Source organism: Cajanus cajan, chromosome 3 (genome assembly GCF_000230855.2).
Source record: "Cajanus cajan strain Asha chromosome 3, NIPB_CcT2T_4, whole genome shotgun sequence".
In the NCBI taxonomy this organism is placed as follows: domain Eukaryota; kingdom Viridiplantae; phylum Streptophyta; class Magnoliopsida; order Fabales; family Fabaceae; genus Cajanus; species Cajanus cajan.
In genome coordinates this window covers 76,586,694-76,600,911 of record NC_138519.1, presented here as the reverse complement: position 1 = coordinate 76,600,911, position 14,218 = coordinate 76,586,694, and the positions used below count along the sequence as shown (strand labels likewise).

The 14,218-nt window shown below is 40.0% G+C and overlaps 1 protein-coding gene across 1 annotated transcript; it reads left to right on the top strand.

Annotated features, from left to right (window-relative positions):
* Positions 1-7,161: 7,161 nt before the first annotated feature.
* Positions 7,162-9,617, top strand: LOC145956471 (uncharacterized). The gene is made up of 2 exons (XM_083072076.1): positions 7,162-7,771; positions 7,834-9,617. The coding sequence occupies exons 1-2, from the start codon at positions 7,162-7,164 to the stop codon at positions 9,615-9,617; spliced, it is 2,394 nt and encodes a 797-aa protein (XP_082928202.1).
* The last annotated feature ends 4,601 nt before the right edge of the window (positions 9,618-14,218 follow it).

The following is a 14,218-nucleotide window of genomic DNA, read 5'->3' as shown; positions in this document are numbered from 1 at the left end:
AACCTAATAAAAAATATTTTAGACTAACACGTTAAATACAGATTATTACTGTTAATAATACACTGATAAAGTTATTATTAACTATAGCGACTTAAATACGACTCAAACGAATCCACAAACATTAAAATAAAAATACACGTGTTACATAAGTTGCTATGACCAATAATGATATTTATGTAAAACAATCTAAAAAATTTAAATAATTACAAAACAATCCCGCTTAGATAAGTAATTTCAAAAACTAAACAATGGTCAAAAAGCTCTTGAAATAATGTTTATCGGATTCACAAAGTTTTACAGTGTGGTGGTAGTGGGTCGGTGGGCATTGAACACAGAACACAAAAGGGTGTGAGTTCAAAGGCAAAGGCAACACACTCTCGATCGGTGTGGTATATATATATATACCACAAGCGATATTTATTCCACAAGCGACACCTATCATCTTTGGTGTTATGGAAATCAAGTGCACGTTTTGCAATACAAAGATAGATTATCTGTACCAAAATAAAATACTATTTTGTAGTAAAAAAGACAAGTAACTGATATTTGCGGATATTTCATGCATCTGATTGAGGAATTAATTAAGCTTTAGAATAAAGAAAACAAGGAAATTAACTAGCTTAATTATATTTTTAATCTTGACGGGATTTTTTTTTCCTTGGGTGGCACATATGGATATAGAGGAAAACATAAAGAATGCATGTTTCAGGGACTTATAGTTCAATGATAATGATCGAAACATAAAATATGTTTTTCTTCATTTTCAATTTATTCAAGTTTTTTTTTTCGTTTTGTATTTTTTGATATTTTATATATTTTGTTTTATTTGTTCTTTGTTTTGACTTTATTGTGTTTGAGGGATAAAAATACAATCTTGATGAGAGTTTATTGTTTCATATTTTTTTTTTTGGGAGGAAGATATTAAACCTAGCTCCGAGAGTTCTACTTTATGTTCTTGCAATAGTACTATGTTTATTTGTATACATGCTTGCTGTCTTACTGTGTAATTTATGTAGACACATGAACTTTAAGAGGTTATAACACACTTATTTATATAATCTTTAAATTCATAAAATTGTTTTTTCATGTCAATAGATACCTCATTCGAATTTCTGGAAGATGTAGATATTAAAAGAATGTTTGACTAAGACTGGTTGTACACTAAAACAATTGTACAACTAATTTCAACCAAAACTTTTTTTTAATATTTGCATATCTCTCAAAAATTCGAATGAGACATTTACTAACATGAAAAAACTATAATTTTTTAAAGGATATGTGAATAAATGTTTTATAACATTTAATAGATCATGTATTTGCATAAATTACAAAGATAACAAGCATATGTATAAGCATATAATTATTAGAACACAATGTAAAATTATAAAAACTAACAAACTAAAATGTATGTATGAACGACAATGTGAAGACATGAGTGATGAATCCTAGGAACTAGGTTCAATATTTTCCACCAAACAAATCTAAAACAAACAAACAAACAAAAAAAAAACTCTCATCAAGATTGTATTTTTACCACTCATCAAACTAATCAGAAACATAATGAGAAATGGGAAAAAAATGAAAAGAAAAATATATAAAGCACATAAATACAAAGGAAAAAAACTTGAACAAAAATAAAGAAAAACTTTGCCTTTTTGTGTTTTAGCCAATTCTTCCTCATTATATATCATTAAACTATAAATCACGGAAGCATGCAAATATCTTTTATGGTTCTCCTCTAAATCACTAGTGGAAAATTAGCATATTACGTCAAATTGATTGGAGGTGTGTTGTGTCCGACGTAGATTGGACTTTTTACGTCGGACTCTACCAGGTCCGACGTAAAAAAGGACGCAAATTTGAATAAGAGAGCGCGAGACACACCGCGCGCATTCACTCTTCATCACTTTTCATTTTTTTCTCTCTAAACTCTCTCCCTCTCAAGGACGGAGCCAAGGGGGGACCTACGGGTGCCACGGCCCCCCCAACAATTTTAATTTTTTTTTATATACATATATATTACTATATGGCACAACTTAAGAAATAAAGGTATTGAAATATATTATTTATTCTCGGCCCCCCAGTATTGAAATCCTGGCTCCGTCCCTGCCCTCTCCTTTGTTACTGAATCGTTTTTTTGTCTTTTGCAGAGGGATGAACTCTTTGTTACTCATTTGCACATTGTTGTTGCTCCTCAGGTATGAATCAAGGTTTCGTTAGCACTTTTCTACTTCGCATTGCTACTCTGGCTATCTGTTTTATTTGATTTTTTGGTTGTTCTATTTGTATAGGTAGTGAGCGTTTTCTTTTGGGTTGTTATACGAAACTGAATGGCTTATTCTGCAAGCAGAACGGCCCGTTCTCCAAGCAGAACGGCCCGTTCTCCAAGCAGAACGGCCCTTTCTCCAAGCAGAACGGACCGTTCTGCTGGCATTTTTATGTTTTTTTTTTGTTTTTTTTCCTACTTTTTACGTCGGGTGTCGCAATGTCCGACGTAAATTTACGTCGGTTTTGCATAACCGACGTAAAATTTACGTCTCCCGCTTCTACGTCAATATGTTTTCTGACGTAAAAAGCTGAAAATATCCGACGTAGTATACCTCTTTTGTACTAGTGAATTTGTGCCACCCAACAATATAAAAAAGTATTCTTCAAGATTGGATTTTTGCCGCTCAATAAACTCATAAATGATTATAATAAGTGCATGGGAGAAGAAAAATACATGAAAACACCAAAAATGCTAAAGGAAAAAAATTGAACAAAAATGAAGAAAATCCTTGCCTTTTGTGCTTCAGTCACCCTTTCCACGCTATCATTGAACTATAAACCACCACTAAAGCAACTAATGCAACTAATAACGAGTTAATCACCTATATATTATTAGTGTAAAAAAATTTTACACTGACAACCAATTAAATCTTTTAATAGTATATTTTTTATTTTAATTTGATTAAATAAACAAATGACATGTCATTATTAAAAGATCTTATTAGTTGTTAGTGTAAGAAAATTTTATACTGATAGTGTATAGGTGATTAACTCATTAATAACACCCACATCAAATTTGTTGGCCAGTAATCATATATGTAAACACCATCATGACCTCGATCTCAACCTTAACATTCATAAGAACATTCAACATAAAATTGCCACATAAACTCATTAGCAAGAAGGAAAAGAAATAAATTTTTGAGGGTTAGAAGAAGAGAAAGAGAGGGAGTGAGATTTTGGCATCATAGGGGAGAGTAAGAGAGTCAATATGCAAGAAGTGGAGGCACTAGGTTGTGAGGGAGAGCAAAAGGCAAAAAAAAAAAATGAGTGTGGCTAGGATTGTGAAGGAAAACAAAAGATGGAGAGATAGATAATAATGAGACAATTAAAATTGTAATAACTATATATGAGTATTGCTAATCGGTTCAGGTTCAGATACCAACAAATTAATTTTTTTAATTAAATATGATAGTATATACTCACTTGAAATTGCTTTTTCCGACTCAAAAGCTCGTTTTATCCACATTAGTTGGACAGAAAACATAAACTCATTTTTGAATTTTTTGGACTTGATCAGGTGTAGAAAAGTTGGTCACCCTTAAATTTGGAAATTATCTTGATGTACAACATATTTATAATCTAGTTTCAAGACTTTGAGATGGCTTCTTCATAAAATATATGGTGGCTCACTAATTCATTTAAGTACTTAATGCAACTATTTTGTTAGTATTATATTGTATTAAGTACTTAATGTACTAATTTGATGAGGTCTAAATAATAATATTAGCCCAAAATTGCTAGTCCTTTTGTGTTTTAAAATTTTGAGAGAAAAAAGAAACAATTTTGACCCAATAAAAGGTTGAGACCCAAAGAAATCCACTTGTTTAAGGCTTATGATATGTACACCTTATTTTTTTTTTTTTTTTATAAGTACACCTTTTTTACTATTTTTTCTAAAATATCATTAATTTTTTTATTCTTTAATTTTTTAATTTTACACCTCTAACTTTCAATTTACCACTTTTTTCTTCTTTTCACACACCTTTTTTCTTCTCTCTTAGTTTTCACATGTATCATTTTGTCTTTCTCCAATTTCTCACTTATTTCAGTAGGTAGTTTTAGTTCTCTTAGTTTTTACATTACTCTCTTCTTTCCTCACCTCTTTCATTTTTTTTCACATGCATCCAGACCGTAGAATTGGTGCATGACAAACATTGTATATACATGTAGCTTCCTTGACAGTTTTTGTCGTACTAAATGCACATTTTTTCTTCCAACACTTTCTCATCTCAATCCCCCAAAAACCTTAAAATTGAATTTAATATTATGAAAAAAAAAACATTACAAAACACTAATTTTACTATTTCAGAGCACTTTCTAGGATAGTGAAATTGGGGTTTCGAAAAGTATTTTTTGAAATTTTATTTTTTATATACTTCCAAAAAATACTTTTTAGAACAATAAATTTAATATTTCAAAAAGTACGGAAAATAACACACTTCTAGAAAGTACTTTTTGGAATAGTAAAATTAATATTCTATAAAGTATTTTCTATAAATGTGTTGTTTTACATAATTCTAAAAAATACTTTCCGAAATACTAAATTTATTATTCTAAAAAGTATTTTCTAGAAATATGTTAAAAACACAATTCCAAAAAATATTTTTACAAACACTTATTTTACTATTCTGGGAAATACTTTCTAGAACACTGAAATTATTTGATGTTGTGTTTTGTAGACAAGTAAACTAGGGAAGTGCTCAAAGAAAAAATACATATTTGACTCGATACTTTCAACATTGTAAAGGAAGTAACATGCGTTTATAATGTTGTCGAGAACTAGTTCTACATCCCAAGTGCGTGTAAAAACTAAAAGAGGGGAGAGAAAAGATAATAGTGAGAAAATCGAAAGAAGTAGGAGAAGAGAGTAATGTAAAACTGAAAGAATTAAAACTACTTAATAAAATAAGTAAAAATAGAAAAAAGATAAGGAATTGTATGTAAAAACTGAAAAAGAGGAGGAAAAGAAATGTGTGAAAAAGAAAAAAAAATATTAAATTAAATATTGAGATATAAAATTAAAAAAAAATAAGAATATTTTATACTCTAAAATTGCATGCGCAAGTGATAAAAATGGGCTACAATTTTTTGTTGCCGGTTTATTTTGGATTGAGCTTTTTGAGCCCAAACCCATCGAAACCCTCCCAATGTTCACCCGTATGTGAAGGGAAATAAAGGACAAGAGAGAAGTCGTATAATAAGATAGCTAGCATGGTGGTGGATGCTTGCACAGGAAAAGTAGTGGTCGTTTAAGAAAGCATACAGAGCTAATAATGATTAAGGGGAAAATAATGCAATAGCCACACTATTAAATTACAAAACCAACAAAAGGAGTCAACTAGTGAGCCAAAGCTGTTTAGTAAAAGAAAAATAATTAAGCAAAGGTCTAGTGGACCATTATGGGCACAATACTTTTTCTGCTATTGATAGTCTTCTTAATTGGGAGTCATAGCCTTTAATAGGCTCATAGTGAAAGTTGTTGGAGTTTAATTTCTACATTATTTGTGTAATTTTTTTATTTTATTTTTTATTTTATATATTATCAACTAAAACAAAAATATATTAAATTGAGTTTTTTTTAGTGAATATGGAGTCAAAATTAAAGGTATATATCCTTTATCCGTAAAATAACACTAGTGGAAAATTAGTATATTACGTCAACTCTTTAATGTCGGACACACAAAAATTCGACGTAAAAAAGACACGGTGACATTTTTGTAATTTTTGTGAACTTTTTTATTTCGAACCTGGTAGAGTCTGACGCAAAATGTAAAATCCACGTCGGATGTATGTTGTGTCCGACGTAGATTTTACATTTTACGTCAGACCCTACCAAGTCTGACGTAAAAAAAAAGAAGCGAAAGCGAATAAGTGAGTGCAAGGCACATCCGCAGGCATTTACTCACTCGGATCTCATCATCACTTTTCTAGATTCTTCTTTGTAAACCATCTCCCTCTCCTTTGTTGCAGAATCTTTTTTTTTGTCTTCTGTAGAGTGAGGTGAATTCTTCGTTACTCATTCGCACACTGTTGCAGCTTATCAAGTATGTATCAGGGTTTCACTAACACCTTTTTGCTTCGCATTGCTATTGTGGCTATCTGTTCTATTCAGTTTTTTTGTTGTTCTATTTGTTTGGGTTGTTGGCCTTTTCTTCTGGGTTGTTCTATCAAGCAGAACGGCCCGTTCTTACTTTTTTACTACTTTTTTATGTCAGACCTTGGTAATGTCCGATATAAATTTACGTCGGTTAAACCGACGTAAATTTACGTCTCCCGCATTAACGTCAGACCTTTTTCTGACCTAAAAAATTTAAAATAACTGACGTAAATTATCTCTTTTATACTAGTGTAGATCAATATAGTGGGAGAGAGTCGTACCCTTAAGAAATATTTTCTCAAGCACTATTCCACTAGATTCTCCGATGATCATTGTTCTTTATTCCTTAAACCATTCTACAAATGCAATATACAAAGCGTTTCAAAAGCTTATCAAATTCAACATAAAGCCTTAAGCAGTGGCATCTGGGATCACGAGGTTGTTAATTAATAACTGTGCCGTCCAGGTCGCAATCCGACCTGGTCTTCTATTCGGCAATAGGGCGACCATGATCTTCCACTTGGCATTAACCCAACCAAAGGCTCAGCACAGACATGGTCGGTCATAGTCCGACTCGACCTGCAAACTCGATTCCTCTTGTTACCCGGTATTGACCCGACTGGACCCTCGGTATGGACCTAGTCGGTCGTAACCCGACTGGACCCTCCGTATGGAACCAGTCGGTCATAAACGACTAGACTCAGCCACGCTAACCCCGCGCCCTAGTGATAAGAACGGTTAGGAAAATCCCTTCATTCTCGGGGCCCAAGAGGCCCATGAACGACATACCATAAAACCCAAAACCCTAGAGTTGAGAAGGCAGATTACACTTTTGAATGCTCTGGCTCTAAGGCACGATCTAGGAAAAAACCCTAGTCCACCCTTTGGCCGGAACATTTTGGCGCCCACTGTGGGGCTACGGTGAAACTTTTCCTACGCCCCAAGTCATACAGAAAGACCTACACTTTACCATGGCGAGAGGCGGCAACAACAACAACTCTCAACCCCCTACCATGGAGGAGATGATGGCCATGATCAATGGCCTACGGGAGGATAATGCACGCTCCAGGGAGAGAGAGGAGGCCATTCAGCGCGAGAACGAGGAGATCAGGAGGCGAGCGGATGAGTTACAGGCCAGAATAGAAGCCAACACCAGAACGGTGGAGGAGGATGTCATGTTGGAAGTCCCAAGGGATTTTTGGCCTTTCTCGGAAGCCATAGAGGCCGAGGCCATCCTTAGGGATCATCGAATACCACAGGTCGAACCCTTCGACGGAACGCAGGATCCCAATCAACATCTAACAGATTTCCGAGCTCAGATGTTGATTTGCGGGGGAAGTATGGAGGTTCGCTGCAAGCTATTCATGGGGACACTCAAGAAGGCGGCGCTGGATTGGTTCAGTGGCCTCCCTGACCGATCCATCACCGACTTCGATGTTTTCAGTCGGATGTTTATGGCACAATTCGCTGCTAACAAAAAGAAGCCGCCGATCACGTCGGATTTGTTCGACCTCAAGCAACAACGCGAGGAGTCTCTGAAAGATTTCCTACAACGATTTAACGAGGTCGCCTTGAGGATAGCATCTCTGGACAAGAGGATGGCGGTCATCGCTTTCCAGAAAGGTTTGAAGTCCGGAGCCTTCGACATTGCGCTCGAAAGGGTGAATTGTCAAACGATGTCGGAGGTGAGGGCTTTCGCCTTGAGCCACATCAAGACGGAAGAGAACCGATTATTAAGAGGGCAGCTGAGAACCGAGAAACAGGGGGTAGCAATAAGGAAGGAAACAAGCATCTTCGACCGCGATCAGACTGGAGTAAACGACGTGACCGATACAACGTGAAGGAGGGCAACTACAGGCAGGCCGATCACGGTGGTCGGTCAAGGGGCGAGTGGACGCGCAGCAATGAAGAAGAGAAGTTTACTCCACTCACTGTACCCAGGCGACAGATACTCCACGATGTCAACAGCGCATCGTTGTTTGAGTTCCCGGCGGCGACGAAGCGTCAGTTGGGCCCTTTCAAAACCGATTGGTGTGAGTTTCATAGGACTCACGGGCACTCAACTGAAAATTGTTTCGTTTTGGGAAGACAGATCGAGCGCTTGGTCAAGGAGGGACGACTAAAGGAGTTTGTGGCGAGAAAGCAGGAGGGAAGCTCGTCAGATAGGCGACCCAGGCACACGCAAGATGACACCAGGAGGGATAGGCGTAGAGAGAGAACTCCTCCCAAAGATGCGCCAGCAAAGGTGTCGAAAGCCCATCAGCAGCCCATCCATGGGGATTTCAACACCATCGCAGGGGGCTTCGCAGGCAGGGGAGCTACCTCTGCTGCCCAAAAAAGGTACACTCGGTCGGTACTTACAGTATCAAAATTCAGGCGACCTACTCAGCCTGAGATTTCATTCTCGGACTCAGACTACGAAGGAGTAGCCCCTCATGAGGACGACCCCGTTGTCGTATCAGCAATCGTCATGGGGTACAATGTGAAGCGTGTATTGATCGATCAGGGAAGTTTCGCTGACATTTTATTCTGGGAAACTTTTGAGGGGATGAAGATACCTAACGATCGACTAATTCCTTATGCAGGAACTCTAGTGGGTTTTGTAGGAGACCAGGTCACCGCAAGGGGATATGCCGATCTGGAAACGACTTTCGGCCAGGGTGCTCAGATGAAGACGGTGGTTGTTCGGTATTTGGTAGTCAACGCGCAGTCATTTTATAGTATACTGATCGGTAGGCCGACCCTGAACAAGTTAGGAGCGGTGGTGTCCACTTCCCATCTGAAGGTGAAGTATCCGTTACCGAACGGTACTGTGGGAACTCTCCGAGTGGACCAGGAGGTTGCTCGGAAATGCTACGGTGACAGTTTGAAGGCGCGAAGGCGACTATATACGGCGCAGGTGGAGCAGGAGGTCCACTCCATCGATTTAGACCCCAGGGTGAGCCATTTTGATCGTCGACCAGCTCCTGCGGAGGACATTAAGGAGGTGACGTTGGCGGAAGGAAAGAAAGTGAAGGTCGGTACGTCCCTCAGCCAGGAGGACGCCGAGAAATTGATTGAAGTGTTAAAAGCGAACATGTCAGCGTTCGCGTGGCACGTTAAAGATATGCCAGGAGTGGACCCCGATTTCATGTGCCACAAACTAGCCATCGATCCACGTGCAAAGCCCGTCATTCAAAAGAGGAGGAAGTTTGGCGAGGACAAGCGCAAAGCCATTACTGAAGAGACCGACAAGTTGCTAACGGCAGGATTCGTACGAGAAATACAATACCCGACCTGGCTTGCAAATGTTGTGATGGTACGAAAAAGCAGCGGAAAGTGGAGAATGTGCACAGATTTCACTGATCTAAATAAGGCGTGCCCGAAGGATTCATACCCCCTACCAAATATAGACTGCCTCGTCGATGGTGCGTCGGGGTATGAGTTGCTAAGCTTCATGGACGCGTATTCTGGTTACAATCAGATCTGAATGCACCCAGCCGACGAGGACAAAACCGCATTCATTGCCGACCAGGCCAACTACTGCTACAAGGTAATGCTTTTTGGTTTGAAAAATGCAGGTGCAACGTATCAACGTTTGATGGACAAGGTGTTGATGGACCAGCTGGGCCGAAATGTGGAAGCTTATGTCGACGACATGGTGGTAAAATCGATGAGTCTGGATCGGCATTTAGACGACTTGAAGGAACTGTTTGAAACTATAGGAAAATACCAGCTCAAGCTGAACCCCGAGAAATGTTCTTTTGGAGTTCAAGCGGGAAAATTCCTCGGTTTCCTGTTAACTCATCGCGGCATCGAGGCGAATCCTGAAAAGTGCTCGGCGATAATCAACATGAGGAGTCCTTCCACGGTGAAGGAGGTGCAACAGCTCACGGGAAGGATGGCTTCATTATCCCGTTTTCTGTCCAAGTCGGCCGACAACGCATTGCCGCTCTTCCAATGCCTAAAGAAGAACGATCGATTCGCCTGGACGAACGAGTGCGAGGAAGCCTTCACAGAACTCAAGAAATCGTTAGCCTCGCCGCCGATCCTAACAAAACCGTGGCCGAATCTTCCCTTATTGGTTTATATATCGGCATCCGACCGAGCAGTCAGCGCAGTGTTGGTCCAAGAGTAGGAAAGCACCCAAGTTCCGATATACTTCGTAAGCCGAGTCCTGCAAGGCGCGGAAACGAGGTATCAGAAGATTGAGAAATTGGCTCTCGCGATATTGGTTACAGCGCGGAAGTTGAGACACTACTTCCAGAGTTATGAAGTGATAGTCCGAACCGATTATCCGATCAGGCAGGTACTACAGAAGCCCGACCTGGCAGGAAGAATGATGAAGTGGTCTATAGAGCTGTCGGAGCACTCCATCAAGTATGAGCCGAGAGGGGCAATCAAAGCCCAGATATTAGCCGACTTCGTGATGGAGTTGACCGCGCCCGTCGATGAGGGTGAGGTCAGAGAGATGCAGTGGATCTTGTCAGTGGACGGAGCATCGAACCTTGGAGGAATTGGAGCAGGCATCGTCCTGGAAGGACCGGGAGGAATCTTGTTGGAACAATCACTGCGCTTCGAATTCCGAGCAAGCAATAACCAGGCCGAGTACGAGGCGTTATTGGCTGGCATGGCATTGGCAAAGGAAATGGGGGCGACGATTTTGTCAGCGCGAAGCGACTCTCAACTGATCACGGGGCAGGTAGCTGGCACTTTTCAGGCGAAGGACCCTCAATTAGCCAAATACTTGGAAAAGGTTAAGCTCTTATCAGAAAAATTCTGAGAGTTCACTCTTAACCACGTACCGAGAGACCAAAACTCGAGGGCCGATCTACTCTCCAAACTTACCAGCACAAAGAAGCCGGGAGCCACTCGGTCGGTCATCCAAGAGACCTTAACGCAGCCGAGTATTAATGGGACACAGGGGAGTATACTTTTCGTCCAAGAGGAACTCGACTCATGGATGGGGTCGTACATTGCATACCTGACTCGGGGAGAATTGCCAGAGGACAAGAAGGAGGCCTCGTTGATACAGAGGGAGTCTGCCAGATTCGTGGTCATCAATGAAAGGTTGTATTGAAGAGGTTTCAGCTCCCCCCTTCTAAGGTGTTTGACCATGCCGCAAGCGCAAAGAGTGATGGATGAGATACATGGTGGAATGTGTGGGAGTCACATCGGAGGACGAGCATTGGTATACAAAGTGGCGAGGTCAGGCTACTTTTGGCCGAGTCTGAGGAATGATTGCGTCAATTGGGTTCAGAAATGTGATGGGTGCCAAAGGCATGCAACCTTGCACCACTCCCCAGCTGAACGACTCCACTCAATTCTGTCTTCGTGGCCATTCAACAAGTGGGGCATTGACATTCTTGGTCCGTTTCCGATAGCCGTGAGGCAGTTGAAATTCTTGATAGTGGCGGTGGACTACTTCAGCAAGTGGATCGAGGCGGAGCCTGTGGCGACCATTTCAGCGGAGAAGGTAAAAACATTCTTATGGAAGAATGTAGTATGCAAATACGGTGTTCCTCAGATCCTGGTATCGGATAATGGGACACAATTCGCAAGCTCGAAAGTCCGCGAATTCTGTCGAGGGATCAGAATCCGAATGACATTTACCTCTATTGAGCATCCCCAATCCGATGGCCAGGCGGAGTCGGCCAACAAGATAATTCTCGCAGGGCTAAAGAAGCGTGTCCAAGACTCAGGCGCTTCATGGGTGGAGGAGCTTCCCCGGGTACTATGGTCATATCACACAACAGTGCATTCATCGACTCAAGATACTCCATTTAACTTAGTGTACGGGACAGACGCCATGATCCCGATTGAAATCACGGAACCTTCAGTACGTACTACGGCTTTTTCTGAAGAAGAATCCGACCAGGGAAGGCGAGTTGACTTGGACTTGATCGCCGAAACGAGAGAAAAAGCAAGGATAAATCAAGTAGCAGCCCACAGAAGAGCGGCTTTTAAGTACAACACGAAGGTCGTTCCGAGAGACTTCGTGGTGGGAGATCTCGTTTTGAAGCGCGCTCAGGCGACACAAATGAGGAACAAGCTATCACCTAAGTGGGTCGGTCCTTATAAAATTGATGATGTGGTCGGCAAAGGAGCTTACCGACTGAGAACCTTGGACGGAGGAATGATGCCGAGGACGTGGAACGCTGCAAATTTGCGCTTTTATTATAGCTAGTCTCTTTGTATAAGGTGCACTCTTTTCCTAACTCAGTATTTTGTCCCCGTAAAAATATGAGGGGTTTTTGCTGAGAAGGTTTTTAACGAGGCACCATTCCTTTCAATTTTAATAAATATTATCTCATTCTTTTATCTCATGACTTCTAACGTGTGTTATTTTAAAGATCGAAACTCGTGATTGATCGGTAAAAATCTGACTGGGCGAGTATAAATAACTCGAAGACCAAACTCGTGATTGTCGGTAAAAATCTGACTGGGCGAGTATAAATAACTCGAAGACAAACTCGTGATTGTCGGCAAAAGTCCGACTGGGCGAGTATAAATAACTCGAAGACCAAACTCGTGATTGGTCGGTAAAAATCTGACTGGGCGAGTATAAATAACTCGAAGACTCAAACTCGTGATTGTCGGCAAAAGTCCGACTAGGCAAGTATAAATAAATCGAAGACTCAAACTCGTGATTGTCGGCAAAAGTCCGATTGGGCGAGTATAAATAACTCGAAGACCAAACTCGTGATTGTCGGCAAAAGTCCGACTGGGCGAGTATAAATAACTCGAAGACCAAACTCGTGATTGATCGGTAAAAATCCGACTGGGCGAGTATAAATAACTCGAAGACTCAAACTCGTGATTGTTGGCAAAAGTCCGACTGGGCGAGTATAAATAAATCGAAGACTGAAACTCGTAATTGTTGGCAAAAGTCCGACTGGGCGAGTATAAATAACTCGAAGACCAAACTCGTGATTGATCGGTAAAAGTCCGACTGGGTGAGTATAAATAACTCGAAGACAAACTCGTGATTGTCGGCAAAAGTCCGACTGGGCGAGTATAAATAACTGAAGACAAAGTTATGATTCAAACTCATTTAATACACGATATTCACCATCGTAAAATCGGAATTCTGGCGATTGCAAACAACAGAAATCGGGATTCGGGCAATTCATTCATAAATTTGCGGCTCAATGTTAACTTGGAAAAATCTTGTTCGTCTTTCTAGCCAGAATTTTTGGTGATCCAAGACAGGCACATCGGCTTAAGGACGACTTTCCTACTTGAATTTTAATTCATAATTTAGTTCGGGATTTAATTCTTCAAGTCTACTTCCTAATCGGCATTGGGCCGATCATGTGGTTAAGCTTCCTTTTAAACCTTGGATTTTCTTATTTTTTCGAATCGGCAGTTGGACGATCATGTGGTTAAATCCTAAACGGAAATATTTTCTTCTCATTTTTTAGTCGGCATTTGGGCGATCACTCGCTGCAAACGTATCCTAAAATTATTTCTCTCTTTTTCTTACTCCGCATGGAAGCAATCACTTGATTCGAAAGTATCTTTGAACTTTGAATTTGCAGCCGGTACTGGGCCGATCTCTTGGTCAAATGGCATCTAAACCCAGAAAGTTTCTAATTATTTCCAGTCGGTTTATCACCGATCATTTGGCTAATTATTGACTATTTTCCAGGTTATTCCGAATCGGCATGGCTACGTAAGTCAAATCAGCGTCTCACCGGTCCCCTAGTCACTCGGCCAATATCAGATTTGTTTTTCCTCGATATGAACCAGGTCGACCATGGGCCGACCCAAGCCGCTCCATGATCGTCAAAATAAAAATACTTAGAGTCTATACTTGTTGTACCTATCAGCGTTTGACCAATTTGAACGATTATGTTCAGAAAATTTCACTTTTCACTTAGAGAAAATTTTAACTTGTTATACCAATCGGAATTTGAACGATTATGTTCAGAAAATATCACTTTTCACTTGGAGAAAATTTTAACTTGCTATACCAATCGGAATTTGAACGATTAGGTTCAGAAAGAATCACGTTTCACTTGGACAATATCTTTAGTTATCCAACCAATATTTCTAGTTATTTACTTAGAAAATGTCCCACATTTTATG